Genomic DNA, 22,530 nt, shown 5'->3' with positions numbered 1-22,530 from the left:
TGAATGTGCTCACAAGGGGATCGTTTTATGTTAACTTTTACTGCTCTGTAAGATATTGTTTTTTTTAGAAACATAGAAACATAGAATGTGTCAGCAGATAAGAACCATTTGGCCCATCTAGTCTGCCCAATATACTGAATACTATGAATAGCCCCTGGCCCTATCTTATATGAAAAATGGCCTTATGCCTATCCCATGCATGCTTAAACGCCTTGACTGTATTTGTACTGCGCACAATACTCCAAATGAGGTCTCACTAGTGCTCTGTAGAGCGGCATGAGCACCTCCCTCTGTCTACTGGTAATGCCTCCCCCTATACACCCAAGCATTCTGCTAGCATTTCCTGCTGCTCTATGACATGGTCAGCCTACCTTTAAGTCTTCTGAAATAATGACCCCTAAATCCCTTTCCTCAGATACTGAGGTTAGGACTGGTTTAAATATAGATAAAGTGCTATAAGGTACAACCTCCCTACCGAGTTCCTACGAAAACTATGTTTACGTGTACCTACAAGAATTGATGTGGTTTTAAAGGCTAGATATTGATTCGATTTAATATTATTTTTGTTCATTCACTTTGCATTTTAATAATTGAAAAAAATAATCTATTAACACTTCTATTTCTTAAAGCATTCTTACTTTGCAGCATGTTTTCTACACTTGCCCAAAATTTTACTGTGCGAGTAGTAAAATAATTTTAAAATAATAAGCTTTACAGAAAACAAGGTCCCATCTTTGTTATAGCATTATATACTTGTAATCAGCAAGGAATTGCACATATTTCATGTGGTAATGGGGCATTAATGAACCCTGGGGCAGGACTTAAGTCCAGCACCGCACCAGGTGGGGCCTGGAAAGTGAAGTTCTGTAGTAGGGTTGTAAAGAACAGGAAGAGCTCCATTTTTGCTAAGTTTTCTCCAGCACAACTTCTTTTACCTAGATAAAATAAAAAGAGACAATATGAAAGACAACCTTGACAAATAACTAACAGGGTTAGCTATAGGAGGTGCAAAGGTAGCAGCTGCATCAGGGCCCCTGGTGACAGGCCTCTGGCCAAAAATCCCTTTTCTCACTTAAAGAGTACTAACATTTATAAATGGCACATGGTACAGTAGGTAGTAACCTGCTATTTTTCTTTGCAGGGCCAATGCAGTATTACATGGTGACCAAGAGTTGGCCTGGCAAAACCAAAGCCACATTAACAGAGAAGCCCTCAATTCTGTCTCACAGATGGGGATGTCACAAGTAGCATACCAAGAGAGAAACTTTTTACTCCCAGGAATCATAGATCTCTCTTGTCTCCACCACTAATCCTTTCAGGACATTAAGATTTTCCATTTTTGCATTTTATTTTTTGCCTTCGCGGACTCATAACTTTATATTTTTCTGTTCACATAGCTGTATAAGTGCTTGCTTTTTGTGGGGCAAGTTGCACTTTCTAATCTCACAATTTAATATTGCATACAATGTAAGCTGGAAAAAATCCAAATGGGGTGAAATTGGAAATGAATACTATTCAGCATTAGTTTTGATACTAAAAAAAATAGAAACTTAAAAAAAACAAATGATTTTCTTTACATCAGCATAATCTGACCCTCATATCCTTTTTTTTTTATACCTATAGTCTTCGATGAGGCAATCTGTAGTTTTAATTTATAAAATTTTGGACTGTGTATGAATTTTTAAACCATTTTCATTCATTTTTTGGGAGGTAAAGCAATGAAAAATCAGCCATTTAGATTATTTTTTTTCTTTACAGCATTCACCGTATGGGATAAATATGTTTATTTGATGAGGTAATGCCAATGGAATTTATTTTTTATTTATTTTCATTATTATTATTATTATTTTTTTACATGTTTTATGTCCTCTTAAGGTACTTTAACAAGTGATTGTTAGATCGTTCAGCACTTAGGCTACTTTCACATCAGTGTTTTTGCTGGATCCGGTAAGGATCAGCAAAAACACTTCCATTATGATAATACAACCGGCTGCATACATTCAGAATGGATCCAATTGAATTATCTCTAAAATGACCAAGATGGATCTGGCACTAAAACCATTGTAAGTCAATGGGCGCCGGATCTGTTTTCTTTATTGTCTGAGAAAACGGATCCGGCACCATTGACTTACATTGTGTTTCATGCCAGATCTGTCTTGATCAGTATCCCATGACGCACACAAAAACTGTGCTTGCAGCGTTTTTCTGTCTGGCATGGGAACACAACCAAATGGAACAGAATACATTCTGGTGCACTCCATTCCGTTCAGTTACATTTTGTCCCCATTGATAATGAATGGGGACAAAACTGAAGCGTTTTCCTCCGGTTTTGAAATAGTATTTATCTTGAAATAGTATAAAAAACAAAAAAATTCAAATTTAACTCCTTAATTTGCTCGTGACGGGCAGCCAGCCTCCATCTTGTTTAGAGATCTCGGCCAAAATCCTGTGTGGCACGAGATTACATCATCACACCACGCCAGCCGGCGGGATGACATAATCTCGCGTTGCACGGGATTGCGGCCGAGATCTTCAAGCAATATGGCGGCGGCCGGCCCGTCGTGAGCAAATGGAGGTGGTACGTTTGATGTAATAGTTTTTTTATTGTTAATTTTACACAGTTTTTAAACTCTGATGCCGCCATCATGTATGAACGTGGCATCTGAGGGGTACAATAACTGGGCGGCGCTATTATTATGATTAGATAGTGGAATTTCATGTATTAAGCTAATGTTAAAGGGGTTTTCTTGGAATTCATACTGATGACCTAACCTGGGACCCCCGCAAATCAGCTGTTTGAGAAAGCACCGGCACTTACAGTAGCACCACAGTTTTTGCGAGCTTTGCCTACGGTAGGCCATGTGATGTCACAATCCTCTGTCACATGCCATACATGCAGCTCGGCCCCATTGAAGTGAATGGGGCTGAGCTGCGATACCAAGGCCACAGCGCTTCTGCTACAGGATAGGTCTTCAGTGAAAAACTCCCGGAAAACCCCTTTAACCACCTCCGGACCGCCTAACGCAGGATCGCGTTCCGGAGGTGGCAGCCCTGCGCACAGTCACGCATATACGCGTCATCTCGCGAGACGCGAGACTTCCTGTGAACGCGCGCACACAGGCGCGCGCGCTCACAGGAACGGAAGGTAAGAGAGTTGATCTCCAGCCTGCCAGCGGCGATCGTTCGCTGGCAGGCTGGAGATGTGTTTTTTTTAACCCCTAACAGGTATATTAGACGCTGTTTTGATAACAGCGTCTAATATACCTGCTACCTGGTCCTCTGGTGGTCCCCTTTGTTTGGATCGACCACCAGAGGACACAGGTAGCTCAGTAAAGTAGCACCAAGCACCACTACACTACACTACACCCCCCCCCCGTCACTTATTAACCCCTTATTAGCCCCTGATCACCCCTAATCACCCCTGATCACCCCATATAGACTCCCTGATCACCCCCCTGTCATTGATTACCCCCCTGTCATTGATCAACCCCCTGTAAAGCTCCATTCAGACGTCCGCATGATTTTTACGGATCCACTGATAGATGGATCGGATCCGCAAAAAGCATCCGGACGTCTGACTGAAGCCTTACAGGGGCGTGATCAATGACTGTGGTGATCACCCCATATAGACTCCCTGATCACCCCCCTGTCATTGATTACCCCCCTGTCATTGATTACCCCCCTGTAAAGCTCCATTCAGACGTCCGCATGATTTTTACGGATCCACTGATAGATGGATCGGATCCGCAAAACGCATCCGGACGTCTGAATGAAGCCTTACAGGGGCATGATCAATGACTGTGGTGATCACCCAATATAGACTCCCTGATCACCCCCCTGTAAAGCTCCATTCAGATGTCCGCATGATTTTTACGGATGCACTGATACATGGATCGGATCCGCAAAACGCATCCGGTCGTCTGAATGAAGCCTTACAGGGGCATGATCAATGACTGTGGTGATCACCCCCCTGTCATTGATTACCCCCCTGTAAAGCTCCATTCAGATGTCCGCATGATTTTTACGGATGCACTGATAGATGGATCGGATCCGCAAAACGCATCCGGACGTCTGAATGAAGCCTTACAGGGGCATGATCAATGACTGTGGTGATCACCCCATATAGACTCCCTGATCACCCCCCTGTCATTGATTACCCCCCTGTCATTGATTACCCCCCTGTAAAGCTCCATTCAGACGTCCGCATGATTTTTACGGATGCACTGATAGATGGATCGGATCCGCAAAACGCATCCGGACGTCTGAATGAAGCCTTACAGGGGCGTGATCAATGACTGTGGTGATCACCCCATATAGACTCCCTGATCACCCCCCTGTCATTGATTACCCCCCTGTAAAGCTCCATTCAGACGTCCGCATGATTTTTACGGATGCACTGATAGATGGATCGGATCCGCAAAACGCATCCGGACGTCTGAATGAAGCCTTACAGGGGCGTGATCAATGACTGTGGTGATCACCCCATATAGACTCCCTGATCACCCCCCTGTCATTGATTACCCCCCTGTCATTGATTACCCCCCTGTAAAGCTCCATTCAGACGTCCGCATGATTTTTACGGATGCACTGATAGATGGATCGGATCCGCAAAACGCATCCGGACGTCTGAATGAAGCCTTACAGGGGCATGATCAATGACTGTGGTGATCACCCCATATAGACTCCCTGATCACCCCCCTGTCATTGATTACCCCCCTGTCATTGATTACCCCCCTGTAAAGCTCCATTCAGATGTCCGCATGATTTTTACGGATGCACTGATAGATGGATCGGATCCGCAAAACGCATCCGGACGTCTGAATGAAGCCTTACACGGGCGTGATCAATGACTGTGGTGATCACCCCATATAGACTCCCTGATCACCCCCCTGTCATTGATCACCCCCCTGTCGATGATCAACCCCCCTGTCATTGATCAACCCCCCTGTCATTGATCAACCCCCCTGTCATTGATCACCCCCCTGTCATTGATCACCCCCCTGTCATTGATCACCCCCCTGTCATTGATCACCCCCCCTGTCATTGATCACCCCTCTGTAAGGCTCCATTCAGATATTTTTTTGGCCCAAGTTAGCGTAATTTTTTTTTTTTTTTCTTACAAAGTCTCATATTCCACTAACTTGTGTCAAAAAATAAAATCTCACATGAACTCCCCATACCCCTCACGGAATCCAAATGCGTAAAATTTTTTAGACATTTATATTCCAGACTTCTTCTCACGCTTTAGGGCCCCTAGAATGCCAGGGCAGTATAAATACCCCACATGTGACCCCATTTCGGAAAGAAGACACCCCCAGGTATTCCGTGAGGGGCATATTGAGTCCATGAAAGATTGAAATTTTTGTCCCAAGTTAGCGGAACGGGAGACTTTGTGAGAAAAAAATAAAAAATATCAATTTCCGCTAACTTGTGCCAAAAAAAAAAAATTTCTATGAACTCGCCATGCCCCTCATTGAATACCTTGGGGTGTCTTCTTTCCAAAATGGGGTCACATGTGGGGTATTTATACTGCCCTGGCATTCTAGGGGCCCCAAAGCGTGAGAAGAAGTCTGGTATCCAAATGTCTAAAAATGCCCTCCTAAAAGGAATTTGGGCACCTTTGCGCATCTAGGCTGCAAAAAAGTGTCACACATCTGGTATCGCCGTACTCAGGAGAAGTTGGGGAATGTGTTTTGGGGTGTCATTTTACATATACCCATGCTGGGTGAGAGAAATATCTTGGTCAAATGCCAACTTTGTATAAAAAAATGGGAAAAGTTGTCTTTTGCCAAGATATTTCTCTCACCCAGCATGGGTATATGTAAAATGACACCCCAAAACACATTCCCCAACGTCTCCTGAATACGGCGATACCACATGTGTGACACTTTTTTGCAGCCTAGGTGGGCAAAGGGGCCCATATTCCAAAGAGCACCTTTAGGATTTCACAGGTCATTTACCTACTTACCACACATTAGGGCCCCTGGAAAATGCCAGGGCAGTATAACTACCCCACAAGTGACCCCATTTTGGAAAGAAGACACCCCAAGGTATTCCGTGAGGGGCATGGCGAGTTCCTAGAATTTTTTATTTTTTGTCACAAGTTAGTGGAAAATGATGATTTTTTTTTTGATTTTTTTTTTCATACAAAGTCTCATATTCCACTAACTTGTGACAAAAAATAAAAAGTTCCATGAACTCACTATGCCCATCAGCGAATACCTTGGGGTCTCTTCTTTCCAAAATGGGGTCACTTGTGGGGTAGTTATACTGCCCTGGCATTCTAGGGGCCCAAATGTGTGGTAAGGAGTTTGAAATCAAATTCTGTAAAAAATGACCTGTGAAATCCGAAAGGTGCTCTTTTGTATATGGGCCCCTTTGCCCACCTAGGCTGCAAAAAAGTGTCACACATCTGGTATCTCCGTACTCAGGAGAAGTTGGGGAATGTGTTTTGGGGTGTCTTTTTACATATACCCATGCTGGGTGAGAGAAATATCTTGGCAAAAGACAACTTTTCCCATTTTTTTATACAAAGTTGGCATTTGACCAAGATATTTATCTCACCCAGCATGGGTATATGTAAAAAGACACCCCAAAACACATTCCTCAACTTCTCCTGAGTACGGAGATACCAGATGTGTGACACTTTTTTGCAGCCTAGGTGGGCAAAGGGGCCCACATTCCAAAGAGCACCTTTCGGATTTCACAGGTTATTTACCTACTTACCACACATTTGGGCCCCTAGAATGCCAGGGCAGTATAACTACCCCACAAGTGACCCCATTTTGGAAAGAAGAGACCCCAAGGTATTCGCTGATGGGCATAGTGAGTTCATGGAAGTTTTTATTTTTTGTCAGAAGTTTGTGGAATATGAGACTTTGTATGAAAAAAAAAATAAAAAAAAAAAATCATCATTTTCCACTAACTTGTGACAAAAAATAAAAAATTCTAGGAACTCGCCATGCCCCTCACGGAATACCTTGGGGTGTCTTCTTTCCAAAATGGGGTCACTTGTGGGGTAGTTATACTGCCCTGGTATTCTAGGGGCCCAAATGTGTGGTAAGGAGTTTGAAATCAAATTCAGGAAAAAATGAGGAGTGAAATCCGAAAGGTGCTCTTTGGAATATGGGCCCCTTTGCCCACCTAGGCTGCAAAAAAGCGTCACACATCTGGTATCCCCGTACTCAGGAGAAGTTGAGGAATGTGTTTTGGGGTGTCTTTTTACATATACCCATGCTGGGTGAGATAAATATCTTGGTCAAATGACAACTTTGTATAAAAAAATGGGAAAAGTTGTCTTTTGCCAAGATATTTCTCTCACCCAGCATGGGTATATATAAAATGACACCCCAAAACACATTCCCCACCTTCTCCTGAGTACGGAGATACCAGATGTGTGACACTTTTTTGCAGCCTAGGTGGGCAAAGGGGCCCATATTCCAAAGAGCACCTTTCGGATTTCACAGGTCATTTTTTACTGAATTTGATTTCAAACTCCTTACCACACATTTGGGCCCCTAGAATGCCAGGGCAGTATAACTACCCCACAAGTGACCCCATTTTGGAAAGAAGAGACCCCAAGGTATTCGCTGATGGGCATAGTGAGTTCATAGAACTTTTTATTTTTTGTCACAAGTTAGTGGAATATGAGACTTTGTAAGAAAAAAAAAAATAAAAAAAAAAATCATCATTTTCCGCTAACTTGTGACAAAAAATAAAAAGTTCTATGAACTCACTATGCCCATCAGCGAATACCTTAGGGTGTGTACTTTCAGAAATGGGGTCATTTGTGGGGTGTTTGTACTGTCTGGGCATTGTAGAACCTCAGGAAACATGACAGGTGCTCAGAAAGTCAGAGCGGCTTCAAAAAGCGGAAATTCACATTTTTGTACCATAGTTTGTAAACGCTATAACTTTTACCCAAACCATTTTTTTTTTACCCAAACATTTTTTTTTTATCAAAGACATGTAGAACTATAAATTTAGAGCAAAATTTCTATATGGATCTCGTTTTTTTTGCAAAATTTTACAACTGAAAGTGAAAAATGTCATTTTTTTGCAAAAAAATCGTTAAATTTCGATTAATAACAAAAAAAGTAAAAATGTCAGCAGCAATGAAATACCACCAAATGAAAGCTCTATTAGTGAGAAGAAAAGGAGGTAAAATTCATTTGGGTGGTAAGTTGCATGACCGAGCAATAAACGGTGAAAGTAGTGTAGGTCAGAAGTGTAAAAAGTGGCCTGGTCTTTCAGGGTGTTTAAGCACTGGGGGCTGAGGTGGTTAAAGACAATTTCACTTTCTTTGCTTAGATATAATTTTCTCTATCCAACTTACCTAGTGAGAATGGTATAAAGGCTTCATTCTTCTTGAAATTTCCCTCTGAATCAAGAAAGTGTTCAGGATAAAATTCTTCTGGCTTCTCAAAGCAAGTTTCATCTTTAAGCACAGAGTGCAGCAATGGGATAACAATTGTGCCCTAGTATAAAATACAATGGGTGAGTGTATACAGAATTCATAACTGAAAGTGGCTACAAAGAGTGTCTCTCAAGAAGGCGCATTACATGGGTGGCCCATTGATTATAATGGGCACCATCCAATGCTTGCTGCTGAATTAAAACATTTTTTTTCCAGGCTCCAAATATTGATGACTTAACATCAGGAAGGATAGGTCATCAATATCCAACCACTTGGTTACTGCAGCTCATCTCCCATTGAAGTGAATGAGAGCAGAGCTGCAGTAACCAGGCACATCCACTACACATTGAACAAAACTTTGCTTCCTGTTCCATTCAAAGTGCTTGTGCCAGTGATGGAGGCTGCAGGGAACAACTGAGCAGTGGGGCTACGGGGTGTTGGACCCTCACCAATTGGATATGAATAACCTATCCTCAGGTTAGGTCATCAATACCAGGAAAATTCTCTTTAAAGCTGATCACTAACATTACAGTAGCTTTTTGTTTCTGGGGACTTTTGCATCAAAAAGGTATTTGCAAATATGAAACAGACACTTTTAATTAAAACCATAGGGGGCACTGCATATTTTTGCATTGCGTTGTTTCTGCAGTGTCTCTGCATGCATATGTATTGGAAGATCAGGAGAGATAGGTGTGGAGCGAACAAACATCCGGCCAACAGCTACAGTATCTCCTGTGTATGATTAACATTATTTGGACACCCAATAAAGGCAACCTGTCAAAAAATTTATGGTGCCCTCACTCAAGATAAAGTAGTGATAGACATTAGAGATGAGCGAATTTTTTGAAAATTTGATTCGCGGGTTCGCCGATTTAAAAAAAAAAAAATGCGGTTTAATCCAAATATATACGTTAAAAACAGCTATTTCCTGGCTTTAGAGAGCCTTTATAGTGGTGTAGTCTTGTGTGCCTTGTAGTAACACCCATAGTGAGTCTGCTGTGGTAGTGAAATAATACTGTGAGTCCGTATGAGATGCAGATGACAGGCATCGCTCTTAAAATCACTGCACATTTCACTTATTTGGGCAGTTACGGGGCCAAAACTGACCAAATAACTAAAGTATAAACTCAGCCTTACAGGTCGATGTTAGCGCCAAGAAGAAGCGCACTCCTTTTACACCGTCGTCAGCTGATTCCACATAGATGTCTACAGAACCTGTTCTATTAAACACTTTTTCAAGTAGAGCCCCTGACAGAGTGCAGAGGGTGTCAGCAGTAAGTTTGTGTTGACGTCACTGATTATTTTGCCCTTCCTCTGATCCGTCAGAACAATAACCCACAAAAAACGGATCCTGTCTGAGGAGCATCCGCCTTCACTCGATCAGCATTTGGTCAGTAATCCATCAGTATTGCTAATGCCCAAAAAAACAGGAGTGTATCTAAAACAGAGATGACACGTGAATGGAATATTTACATGTCTTCTGTGTTTTGTACCCACTCCTGCTTTTGGCTTCCAAATCATAAGCCGATTCTGATGGGACCATACAGGCCTTACAGCTGCTACACAGACAGGATCCGTTGTGTGTCTAATTTTTCCTTCCTTCTTACAGATCAGAAGAAAGGTCAAATAAATGATGATGTAAGCTAGGCCAAAAGGCAAAATAGTGGACCAGTCATGAAGTGGGGAGGGTGGGAATAGCATAAGAAGTCCACAGAGTGGACCTATGACATAGTGGTGAGGTGAAAGCAGCATGAGGAGACCATAGAGTGGCCCAATTACAGGGTCTGGAGGTGGAAGCAGTAAGAGAAGGCCACCGAGTGGCACAATGACAGAGTCTGGAGGTGGCAGCAGTATGATGAGGCCACTGAGTGGCACAATGACACAGTCTGGAGTTGGCAGCATCAGAAGAAGGCCATTGAGTGGCACATTGACAGAGCCTGGAGGTGGCGGCAGCATCAGGAGAAGGCCACTGAGTGGCACAGTGACAGAGTCTGGAGTTGGCAGCATCAAGAGAAGGCCACCGAATGGCACAATGACAGAGTCTGGAGTTGGCAGCAGTATGAGGAAGCCACCGAGTGGCACAATGACAGAGTCTGGAGGTGGCAGCAGTATAAGGAGGTCACCGAGTGGCACAATGACAGAGTCTGGAGGTGGCGGCAGCAGCAGCATCAGGAGAAGGCCACGGAGTAGCACAATGACACAGTCTGGAGTTGGCAGCAGTATGAGGAGGCCACCGAGTGGCACAATGACAAAGTCTGGAGGAAGCAGCAGTATGAAGGGTACTATGACAGAGTCTAGAGATGGCAGCAGTATGAGGAGGCCACCGAGTGACACAATGACATGTGTATATATATTTCTTTCTGTACTGAAATGGGCCACTAAACGTTTTCACCACATATAACTGCAGAAGTGAAATGCATATATATATTTTTTTGTACTGAAATATGCCACTAAACGCATTCACCACAAATAACTGCAACAGTGAAGTGCGTATATATTTTTCTTTCTGTACTGAAATAGGCCACTAAGCGCTTTCACCACATATAGCTACAGAAATGAATTGCGTATATATTTTTCTTTTCGTACTTAAATAGGCCACTAAACGCTTTCAACACATATAACTGCAGAAGTGAGCTGAGAATATATTTTTCTTTCTGTACTGAAATAGGCCACTAAACGCTTTCACCACAAACAACTGCAACAGTGGAGTGCGTATATATTTTTCTTTTTGTACTAAAATAGTCCACTAAAGGCTTTTCAACATAGCACTTGCACCACAATAACAAGAACAAATTGCTGGAATGACAGAGCTGTATAATGGCTGTTTGGATCCTCAAATAATCTTTCCCTGCACTTGCAAATCGCTTTTCTAGCACTGTCCCTAGCGCCTTCTGACGTCTCTCCCTGCACTAAGATGCTGTGAAGTGATTCCTCCCTATCCTTTCCCTGCAGTTATAAATCGTTTTTTCATTTATTTATTTTTTCTCAATTAGGTTTTTCCAATTGCTGTCCCTAGCGCCTTCTCATGCCTGTCCCTGCATTTAGAATGCTGGAAAATGTCTGAATCTAAGATGACCACCGTATTTATAGGGCTGTGACATCACAGGGCTGGCTGCTGATTGGCTGCATGTCTGTCAGTCTGGGTGATACCGCCCTCCCAGACTTCCTTTCTCCATGTCCTCACACATGCAGCCGCCATTTTAGGAAAAAATGTTATTAGTTACCATGAAGCACGTGGAAATTCACATTCGTTGCGAATCAAATTTTTGCTGAAACTAGGATCGAATTCCACTTCATCAGCTTCAATTCGCTTATCTCTAATAGACATGTTAATTTCAGTGGTGTGTTACTCATGAGCTAAAAGTAAGTGGTTGGTGGGAATAGGGTTGTTGCGGGTATCGAAATTTCGATACCCAATCGATACTTTTGTCCCGGTATCGATACGATACCGGGATTTCCGTTTTTTCGATACTGGGCTGCGCTTCTGCGCAGTCTAGTATCTCTGAACATGAGCGCGCTGCTATCGGCGCGCTCATGTTCTCTCTCAGCAGCACGGGGAGAAGGAAGCTGTCCTCCCTCCCCCTGTGCTGCTGCTGCTGCCGCTGCCACCAATGAGAAGAGAGGGGCGGAGGAGGGGCGGCAATGAGAAGAGAGGGGCGGCAATGAGAAGAGAGGGGCGGCAATGAGAAGAGAGGGGCGGCAATGAGAAGAGAGGGGGTGGAGGAGGGGCGGCAATGAGAAGAGAGGGGCGGCAATGAGAAGAGAGGGGCGGCAATGAGAAGAGAGGGGGTGGAGGAGGGGCGGCAATGAGAAGAGAGGGGCGGAGGAGGGGCGGCAATGAGAAGAGAGGGGGCGGAGGAGGGGCGGGCGCACTGCGCCACCAATGATAGGATTACTATCGGAGCGATGGGAGGAGACATCAGCTTAACTAGTGGGCGTTCCTTTTCCCTGCGCTGCGATTGGACAGCGCTACAGCCAGGGAGAAGGAACGCCCACTAGTGAAGCTGATGTCTCCTCCCATCGCTCCGATAGTAATCAGCAGCATGTGGAGCAGGAGAGGAGACAGTAATGGGGCACTGCGGGCGAACGGAGCGGCGCCCAGGACTAAATGGTGAGTGCTGAGACATCGCTGGGCGCCGCTCTGTGTGGCCTAATAGTGAAAGTCTGGACTCATATACAGTAGTCAGTCTTTAACACATACAGGAGGCGGGTGCCGGCAGCAGAATCGCATTGCCGGCACCCTGCCCCTGACAGGGAGCTGCGATCAGCGGCAGTTAACTGCCGCTGATCTGCTAGTACCCGCCTCCTGTATAAAGGGGTAAAATCATTGGTGGTGCAGTGTGCCCCCCCCCCCCCCCCTCAATCCCCCCATCCCATTAAAATCATTGGTGGCACAGTGCGCCGGCCCCTCTCAACCCTCCAGTATTAAAATCATTGGTGGCAGTGGCCACAGGGACCTCTCCACTCCCCCTCATTGGTGGTGCAGTGGCAGCTTCTGATCGGAGCCCCAGCTGTGTAAGCCTGGGGCTCCGATCGGTTACCATGGCAGCCAGGAAGCTACAGAAGCCCTGGTTGCCATGGTAACATCCCTGATGCTGTGTGCACAAAGCACAGAGCAGCAGGGACAGTGTGGAGTCCTATTCACCCTGATAGAGATCTATCAGGGTGAATAGGAAAAGGGATGAAAGATCCCAGGTTCTAGCCCCTAAGGGGGGAAATAGTTATTAAATAAAAAGTGAAAAAAGAAAAAACACTAAAATATGAAGTATAAATCACCCCCCTTTTCCCAATTTCACATATAAAATATATAAATAAACATATTACATCGCCACGTCAGAAAAGTCCAAACTATTAAAATATAAAAAAAAAATCTAGGTGGTGAATGCCGGAACAGAAAAAATAAAGTAAAAACTGCGCGATTCGCCATTTTTAAAAATGAGGAATGCACGTGGCTTTTTTTGTTTATTTTTTTCGCGTGGTATCGAATGGTATCGAGTATCGCAATACTTTTTCATGGTATCGAAACCGAATCAAAAATTTGGTATCGCAACAACTCTAGGCGGGAACCACTGCCCAGTGCCCAAGAGGAGTCACAGTTATTCTTGATCTCCTGCTTTTCCCGCCCACTTACTGATAATAGCCAGTTAACTGCTTGAGAGAAAACTAAGGCCCCTTGCACACAGGCGTCACGGATTTGGTCCAGATGCGTTGCAGGTGCATTGCGGGAAACCCGCGCGAGTGCACACGGAATTTCAGTCAGTTTTGTCTGCGATTGCGTTGCGTTGTTCCGTTTTTAACGTGCGAGTGCAAAGCGTTTTAATGCGTTTTGCACGCGCGTGATAAAAAACTGAATGTGGTACCCAGACCCGAACCCAGACTCCTTAACTGAAGTTTGGGTTTGGGTTTGGTGTTCTGTAGATTTTATTATTTTCTATTATAACATGGTTATAATGGAGAATAATAGCATTCTTACATGTAGAATCTTCATTCAGCAGGACCTGCGCTGACATCACCTCGCTCACCATGTGGTGAGCACGATGACGTCAGCGCAGGTCTTTTTGCAGGTCCTGCAAGAAGAAGAAAGAAGATGATAACGGCTGCGCGATCAAGTGGATGAGGTGTGTATTTTTTTAAATTATTTTTTAACTTTAATGTACATTTTACTTAGCATTCTGTATTAAAGATAGCTATTATTTTCCATTATAACCATGTTATAATGGAAAATAATAAAGTTAATGGACTTATCCCTATTTAATAACATCATCTCCTTAGCAACCATCCGTAAAAATCTCATAGCATCCGCACTTGCTTGCGGCTGCTATGCGATTTTCACGCAGCCACATTCACTTCTATGGGGCCTGCGTTGCGTGAAAAACGCTGAAAATGGAACATGCTGCGATTTTCACGCAACGCACAAGTGATGCGTGAAAAACATTGCTTATGTACACAGCCCCATTGAAATGAATGGGTCAGGATTCTGTGCGGGTGCAAGGCATTCACCTCACGCATTGCACCTATGTGGAAAATTTGCCCGTGTGAAAGAGGCCTAAGGAGGAAACTACTAGTCATCAGCAGGTGGGTGGGGAAAGCAGAAGATCGTGAATAGCAATGACTCTCCTGAAATCTACATATCTGTCACTACTTTATGCTGCCATCAGTGAGGTCAGCATAAAGTAGATGACAGGTTCCTTTAAATGATATTACAGTTTCAGCAAGTAAATGTTATTGCATCCTGCTTGTGAAATACCTCAGTATCTGTTTTCAATTATTATGTTTTATATGTAATCATATGTATTTGTTCATGTATTAGTTGTTCCAGCAGAAGAGGTTATGGTTGGCAGGAACAGGGCTAACCAGCCTGTTCCTCCTCTCTTGGTAGGAGTGGGCCGTTTGCTAAAACGGTCCACTACCACCAGAATCACAGTTTTCCCCGAGGAACGAGGCAGGTCCGTAATGAAGTCCATGGACAGATGCGTCCAAGGACGGGAAGGAATGGGTAACGGGAGGAGAGAACCCGATGGCCGTGAATGAGGGACCTTGGCACGAGCGCAGGTCTCGCAGGCTGCCACAAAACCCTCAACCGTCTTACGAAGAGCCGGCCACCAAAATTTCAGAGCAATGTGATCCACTGTGGCTCTACTCCCTGGGTGCCCAGCAAGGACAGTATCATGGTGCTCCTTAAAAACCTTGTGTCGTAAAGCGAGAGGCACAAACAACCTCCCAGGAGGACAAAGATCAGGAGCCTCTGCCTGGGCTGCCTGAACCGCTGCCTCCAAATCAGGAAAAAGAGCAGAGACGACCACCCCTTCAGTCAAAATAGGACTCGGGTCTTCAAAGTTCCCCCCTCCTGGAAAACAACGTGACAGGGCATCCGCCTTCACATTTTTAACCCCAGGACGGAACATGACAACAAAATTAAACCTAGAAAAGAACAAAGACCATCTGACCTGTCTCGGGTTCAGACGCTTGGCCGATTCCAAGTAGGCCAGATTCTTATGGTCGGTAAACACGGTAATAGGGTGTCTGGCTCCCTCTAACCAATGGCGCCATTCCTCAAAAGCTAATTTGATGGCCAACAACTCCCTATCTCCCACATCGTAATTTCTCTCTGCAGAGGAGAGTTTCCTTGAGAAAAAAAGCACACGGTTGCCATTTGGCAGGAGAGGGACCCTGAGATAAGACCGCACCCACACCCACCTCAGAAGCGTCCACCTCAACAATAAAAGGTAGAGAGACATCAGGTTGTACCAAAATGGGAGCGGAAGCAAAACTCTCTTTGATACTAGAAAAGGCTTTAAGCGCATCTACCGACCACGAGGAAAAATCTACCCCCTTTTTAGTCATATCAGTGAGTGGCTTAACAACAGAGGAATAATTCAAAATGAACTTTCTGTAAGAATTGGCAAAAACCAAAAATCTGTGGGGGATTGGGTCAGCACAACCTGTATGTAGGTGCACATCACTATGGCGAAATACATATACAAACGGAAAATACAAATGTGATCGCACTCTGCATCCAGCATTCTGCCCTGCCTCCATGCTGGATGAGGCATTGGTGTACATTTTGGCCAAAGCGTAATAAGCCGCTCACCACGTCAAGGTCGCCTCTATTGAGTGGTCCCTAACACTAGTTCCTACCTGTTTATGGGCCATGACAGCCACACAAAAACCAAAAATCGCATCAGCGCCTTCTGATTCTCAGAAACCTCCCAATCAAGCACAGCGCGGACCTTCTCAAGGTCCATGCGAATACCAGAAGCGGAGAGAAGAAAACCAAGAAATTGAATCTCTGGAACCGCAAACACAAATTTTTACAGTTTAGCGTACAATTTATTCTCCCACAGAATCAGTAAGACCTGACGTAGGTGGTCCCGATGAGTCTTGAAATCAGGAGAAAAAATCAAAATGTCTTTGAGATACACCAGAACAAATTTCCCCATTAAATGATAAAAAATGCTGTTCACGAAATGTTGGAAGACGGACGGAGCATTCATCAAAGAAAAGGGCATAACGAAATTCTCGAAATGACCCTCAGGGGTATTGAAGGCCGTCTTCCATTCGTCCCCTTCCTGACCCTGACTAGGTTGCATGCCCCTATTAAATCCAACTTAGAAAAAACTTTAGCTCCAATAATCTGGTAAAACAGGTCCGGGATCAGAGGAAGCGGATATGGGTCACGAATTGTAATACAGTTCAGTTCCCTGAAATCCAGACAAGGTCTTAAAGAACCATCTTTTTTCTTAACAAAAAAACCCCAGCGGCAACAGGGGACTTCGAGGGTCGGCTGTGTCCCTTTCTCAGGCTCTCAGATATATAAGTACACATAGCGACTCTTTCAGATTGGGAGAGATTGTATAAACGTGATTTTGGCAGCTTGGCGCCTGGGATGAGATTAATAGGGCAGTCATACTCCCGGTGAGGGGGCAACTCCTGGACACCACTCTCGGAAAACACATCTGAAAATTCTGAGAGAAAAGATGGTACAGCTTTGGTAGAAACCTCTGAAAGAGACGCCGTAAGGCAATTCTCTCTGCAAAACTCACTCCAACCATTTATTTGCCTTGCATCAATGGTGGGGTTATGTTTAGTGAGCCAGGGTAGCCCCAACACTAGAGGAGTAGGTAATCCGCTTAGGACGAAACATGACATATCCTCAACATGAGCGTCACCCACAGTCAAACGGATATTGTGAACTATGCCCTTTAACGATCTTTTTCCAAAGTGTACACCTGGAAACCACGCGTTGTTGCAAATTGATTATCAATGAGATTGACAGCTGCTCCACTATCTACAAAAATCTCACAAACAATTTTCTTGCTGTCTAGCGCCACCCTGGCAGGTAGGAGAAAACGGGAACTACAAGCAAACGGCAAACCTTCAATTTCCGCATCAACCTTGCCAATAGTAGCAAATGAAAAGTTTTATTTTTTTTATTACCCTCAGAAAACTCCATGAATCTCCTAGAGGGGCAAACATTAGCCAAATTATTTATACCCCCACAACAGAAACAAACCCTCCTCTGAATGCGGAATCCTCTACTATCAGAGGCAAGCAAACCCAGCTGCATGACCTCCTCCTCAGAGGGGATTGAGAGAGACTGAGACCCCTGTGCACTGAATGAGACAGCCCCTACTGTCCTTGGGCTGAATATGACAGGAAGGAGTAGTCTCCTCTCTCTCTCTAAGACGCCTGTCAATACGAACAGCTAGAGACATGGCAGATTCTAACGAGACTGGTCTCTCATGAAAAGCAAATGCATCTTTCAATCTTTCCGAAAGACCATGGGAAAATTTACTTCAGAGTGCAGCATCATTCCAACCAGTATCAGCTGCCCATCTCCAAAATTCAGAACAATATATCTCTGCTGTCTGTTTACCCTGGCATAAAAGACACAGTTTAGATTCAGCCAGAGCAATACGATCCGGGTCATCATATATCTGCCCCAGGGCTACAAAAAATTCATCCACCGATCGGAGGGGCCGTGCCCCCACCGGCAGCGAAAAGGCCCAAGACTGAGCGTTATTCCTGAGCAGCGAGAAGATGATCCCCACCCTCTGCTCCTCATCACCAGAGGAATGGGGAAGTAGGCGAAAATGGAGTTTGCAAGCCTCTCTAAAGCGAACAAAATTCTCACTACCCCCGGAGAATGTATCCGGAAGCGAGATCTTAGGCTCGGAACAAACTCCATGAATGCCAGCAGAACCGGTCACCTGGAACTGAGACACAGTTTTACGGAGATCTGCTACCTCCAGCGAAAGACCTTGCATGCGGTCAATCAAGGCTGAAACTGGATCCATGCTTAAGACGGTTACGGCGGTTTATAATGTCACGGATGATGGTGCAGATAGCTGGAACTTATGAATAAACGTCCGATTGGCTTGATCCCAAACTAAGGAGCATATAAAACCCTAAGAGCTCTCCCTGACTGCTATGCCCATGCAAGGGTCTCAATGATAGACGATTGCATGCCCACGTACCTAAGACTGTGTGACACCTGAAAACCCTATAATAGTGAGGGGACACGACCACCGGCTCCCTGTACTTAATACGGACGGAGTCAGGGTCACCTAGAATCAAGCCAGCAAGGAAACACAATACATTAAAAGACTTATCTGAGCAGACAGCAGCAGCAGCCTCCAGCAGTGAACACTTCATCCAGGAAGTAGTATAAACCGCAAAGTGAGGCAGTATGGGAGGGAATATAAAGGGAGACGATTAGTCTAAATAGGTGACACCTGGGAGAAGGAAAGGAGATGACAAAGTGAAACCAAAACAAAGAACGTCATGCAAGAGGTAGAGAAGGATGTCTGCCAGACCTTCTCACAGAACTGGCGGTGACAGCCGGTCCTGCGTCCTGCTAGGAGGGGGGAGTTCAGTCTAGCTTGGAAGAGAGAAGGGAGCTCCTCCTATTAATATAGGGGGTGAGTGAAGAAGCACATGCAGGGCTCCTATTCCCAGGAACCATATCTATTTCTCCTATGAGACAAACATTCCAGAGAGTTCAGCAAAATTCAAGAGCACACATTCAAAAAAGCATCTGTGGTCTTAGGTGGGAGATCTGTGCAGTTATGTGGCAGATCAAGAAGTGTGGGTGGAGGGGTGTGGGATGGGCTGCAATGATTCTCCTAAGATGGTGGGGTTGGAGGCTGGGATTTGGAATACATAAGGGAATCTGCTGGTTGGTCTAGATAGTAATTAGAATTTTCACGTGGAATGTGCGAGGCCTTGGGGATAAGATTAAAAGACAGGCGGTTCTTGACCAGGTCAAGAGACATATTCCAGTGATTGTTTGCTTGATTGAGACGCATGCTACCAAGGAGTCGGTCCTGAGATGCGGTAGGGGATGGGCTGCGCAGACTCAAGCATTCTACACTTACTAGTTATTCTAGAGGGGTTACAGTTCTGATCCATAGAGGGATTAATTTTGTCTGCCAGGCATCCTCTATCGATAACCAAGGGAGGTTTGTTTTTGGGAAACTTTCTGGAAAATTGTGTATTCTGGCCTTTGTTTATATCCCGCCCCCCTTTTCTTTATATGTACTCAATTGCCTATTAACTTTTGTGTATCCGTGACCTGAATGTCCCTCGCTGGTTATTGGGGACTTCAACTTTGTTATACACCAGCCCAAGGGTCCCCTTTGGCACACTATTGTTTAGAAGCAGGCTATGTGGATGTATGGGAAGGGGCTGGAAAAGGGAAAAGCTTACTCCTGTATAAGTAAAGCTGGAAATTACATGTCTAGGATAGACCTGGCCTTGATTAATAAAAATATATGCTGATTTCTCTTGGAAAAGGCCCAGCAGAGACTTTTCTTTAAGGGACACCAGGAAAACTGTTGGCAAGGGTGATTTCTAATCAAGAACAGAAAAAAAGAGATAGTTAATATTTGGTCATCTGAGGGCATATTTATTAAAGAACAAGAATGTAAGGAACGTTTTTGAAGCATTTTTTCTGAATTATATAATTCAGATAAGGTTATACTTGATGAAGAGATGGACTCATATTTAGATTCTATCTCTCTTCCAGTTCTTACCAATAGTCAGGGGGAGCTTCTGGATCTGGATCCCTCTCTGGAGGAGCTAGAGACTGCATTGAAGGCATGTTCGGAGAATTCTTCCCCTGGGTCCAACGAGCTTTCTCAAGAATTCTTGTAGAGTCACTCAGAATTGAGAAAGCTCGTTGGAAGAACGAGTGAAACGTTTTCAAGAAATCTACAGTAAGTCCAGTTGCCTTGATTTATTCTTTACAGACATTGATAAGTAAGTTGAGGTCAAAAGTGACTATAAGGCTTTGACTTCCTTTATCTAGAGCCAACAGAATATCCCTGGTTAAGATGGTGATATTACTCCAACTCCTCTATATTCTAAGGAATTCCCCAGTGTGGATTGAGGATACGTTTTTTAAGTTAATTGAGAGATCTACTAATGATCTACTGTGGGGAAGAAAATGTGTGAGGCTTAAATTGGAATACCTCTATAAGCCAATTGAACAGGGAGGGTTAAACCTTCCCTATTTTAAGGGTTATTTCATAGCTTCACAGCTATGGCTTTATAATCATTGGGAGGAAAGTCTACTCAGCAGGAATTTGCTGAGTACATCTACATATGATAATATGTTTACATTATTAGACTCTGGGACATTATCCAGAGTCCAACAGGACTATAGGATATCTAGAAAATTATTTAGCAAGACATGGAGCACTGTTAGAGGTTGTTTGGGAATAAAGGGATCCTTCCAATGTACGCCTCTTTGGCATAATTATTATCTACAGGAGTTCGATGCTTTAGCTGAAGAAAAATACTGGCACTGTTACAGTTTTAAATGATTTAATGGGATAGTCGGGGCAGAAATTTTTAAATTTCTCACCTTTATAAACTGCTTCTTGGAGCACTATTTAATAGTATATGCCCCCTGGACAAAAGGTTTGGGAATCTGCTTTAAGGATCCAACCAGATGATTGGGGGGAAATAACGACCAATTTAAGGTTAGTGTTCTTTTTCTCTCATATTCCACTAACTTGTGACAAAAAATAAAATTTTACATTAACTCGCCATGCCCCTCACGAAATACCTTGAAGTATCTTCTTTCCAAAATGGGGTCACTTGTGGGGTATTTATACTGCCCTGGCATTTTAGGGGACCTAAAGCGTGAGAAGTAGTTTGGAATCCAAATGCGTAAAAAATGCCTTGTGAAATCATAAAGGTACTCATTGGAATTTGGGCCCCTTTGCGCACCTAGGCTGCAAAAAAGTGTCACACATGTGGTATCGCCGTACTCAGGAGAAGTAGGGCAATGTGTTTTGGGGTGCATTTTTACATATACCCATGCTGGGTAAGATAAATATCTCTGCAAAAGACAACTTTTCCCATTTTGTTATACAAAGTTGTCATTTTACTGAGATATTTCTCTCACCCAGCATGGGTATATGTAAAAATACACCCCAAAACACATTGCCCTACTTCTCCTGAGTACGGCGATACCACATGTGTGACACTTTTTTGCAGCCAAGATGCGCAAAGGGGCCGAAAGTCCAACGAGTACCTTTTAGGAGGGCATTTTTAGGCATTTGGATTCCAGACTTCTTCTCACGCTTTAGGGCCCCTAAAATGCCAGGGCAGTATAAATACCCCACAAGTGACCCCTTTTTAGAAAGAAGACACCCCAAGGTATTCCGTGAGGGGAATGGCGAGTTCCTAGATTTATTATTTTTTTTGCAAAAGTTAGCGGAAAATGTTTTTTTTTTTTTTTCTTTTTCTCTTACAAAGTCTCATATGCCACTAACTTGTGACAAAAAATACAATTTTACATGAACTTGCCATGCCCCTCACAAAAAACCTGCTTCTTGGAGCACTATTTAATAGTATATGCCCCCCGGACAAAAGGTTTGGGAATCTGCTTTAAGGATCCAACCAGATGATTGCGGGAAAATAATGACTAATTTAAGGTTAGTGTCACATAATTTTAATCATGTTTTGGTTCAATGTATTATTTTACACAGGTTATATGTCACATCATTATGGCTTAATAATTGTGGGTTGAGAAGTACTGCTAATTGCCCAAGGTGTGATTCACCTGGTCTGATTTTTTACACTTGTTTTGGTGTTGCACACAACTAACAGAATATTGGGATGCAATAGTAAAATTATTCTTTAAAAACTGAAAATAGTGATTCCATATACTGTGGAATGTTGGATTCTGGGAGATCTCTCTCAAATTAGTTGTAATAAGTATAGACTACTACTTTTGATTAAAATACTTTTTTGGCAAGACTCTTAATCACGCAAGTTTGGTTCTCATCAAATACTCCTAGGCTATACACGTTGTTGAATCTGGTCAATAAGATTAAGAATTATGAAATAATTTTATATAAACAAAGAAATGTTGGGGAAAAATGGAATAAGGTATGGGGGATTTGGAAATCTTACATTTTCCTGCCTCCACCCCACCGTTATCCCTATTCCTCCGAGATTGACGGACAGGATAGGAGAAGCATCGCTTCTCCTATCCTTCTTCATTCGCATCGATCGATGTGGATGAAAAAATCTCTGCCAAAAAACGTGCAAAAAAAAAAAAAAGCTGCGATCGCTAATAAAAATCCAAAAAGCTCAAAAGT

The 22,530-nt window shown here is 43.7% G+C and overlaps 1 protein-coding gene across 1 annotated transcript in view; it reads right to left on the bottom strand.

The window, feature by feature from the left end:
* Positions 1–636: 636 nt before the first annotated feature.
* Positions 637–22,530, bottom strand: part of LOC120997255 (cytochrome P450 2K6-like) — a 90,433-nt gene continuing 68,539 nt past the window's right edge. The window contains exons 10-11 of the mRNA XM_040427267.1: positions 8,336–8,477; positions 637–935 (exon numbers count right to left, since the gene is read on the bottom strand). Of these exons, the coding sequence (XP_040283201.1) occupies positions 760–935; positions 8,336–8,477 (318 nt within the window). The 3' untranslated portion in view covers positions 637–759. The remainder of the gene's footprint in view (positions 936–8,335; positions 8,478–22,530) is intronic.

Source organism: Bufo bufo, chromosome 4 (assembly GCF_905171765.1).
Source record: "Bufo bufo chromosome 4, aBufBuf1.1, whole genome shotgun sequence".
Taxonomy (NCBI): domain Eukaryota; kingdom Metazoa; phylum Chordata; class Amphibia; order Anura; family Bufonidae; genus Bufo; species Bufo bufo.
The sequence above is the reverse complement of the archived record's forward strand: the minus strand, read 5'-3'. Positions and strand labels throughout refer to the sequence as shown.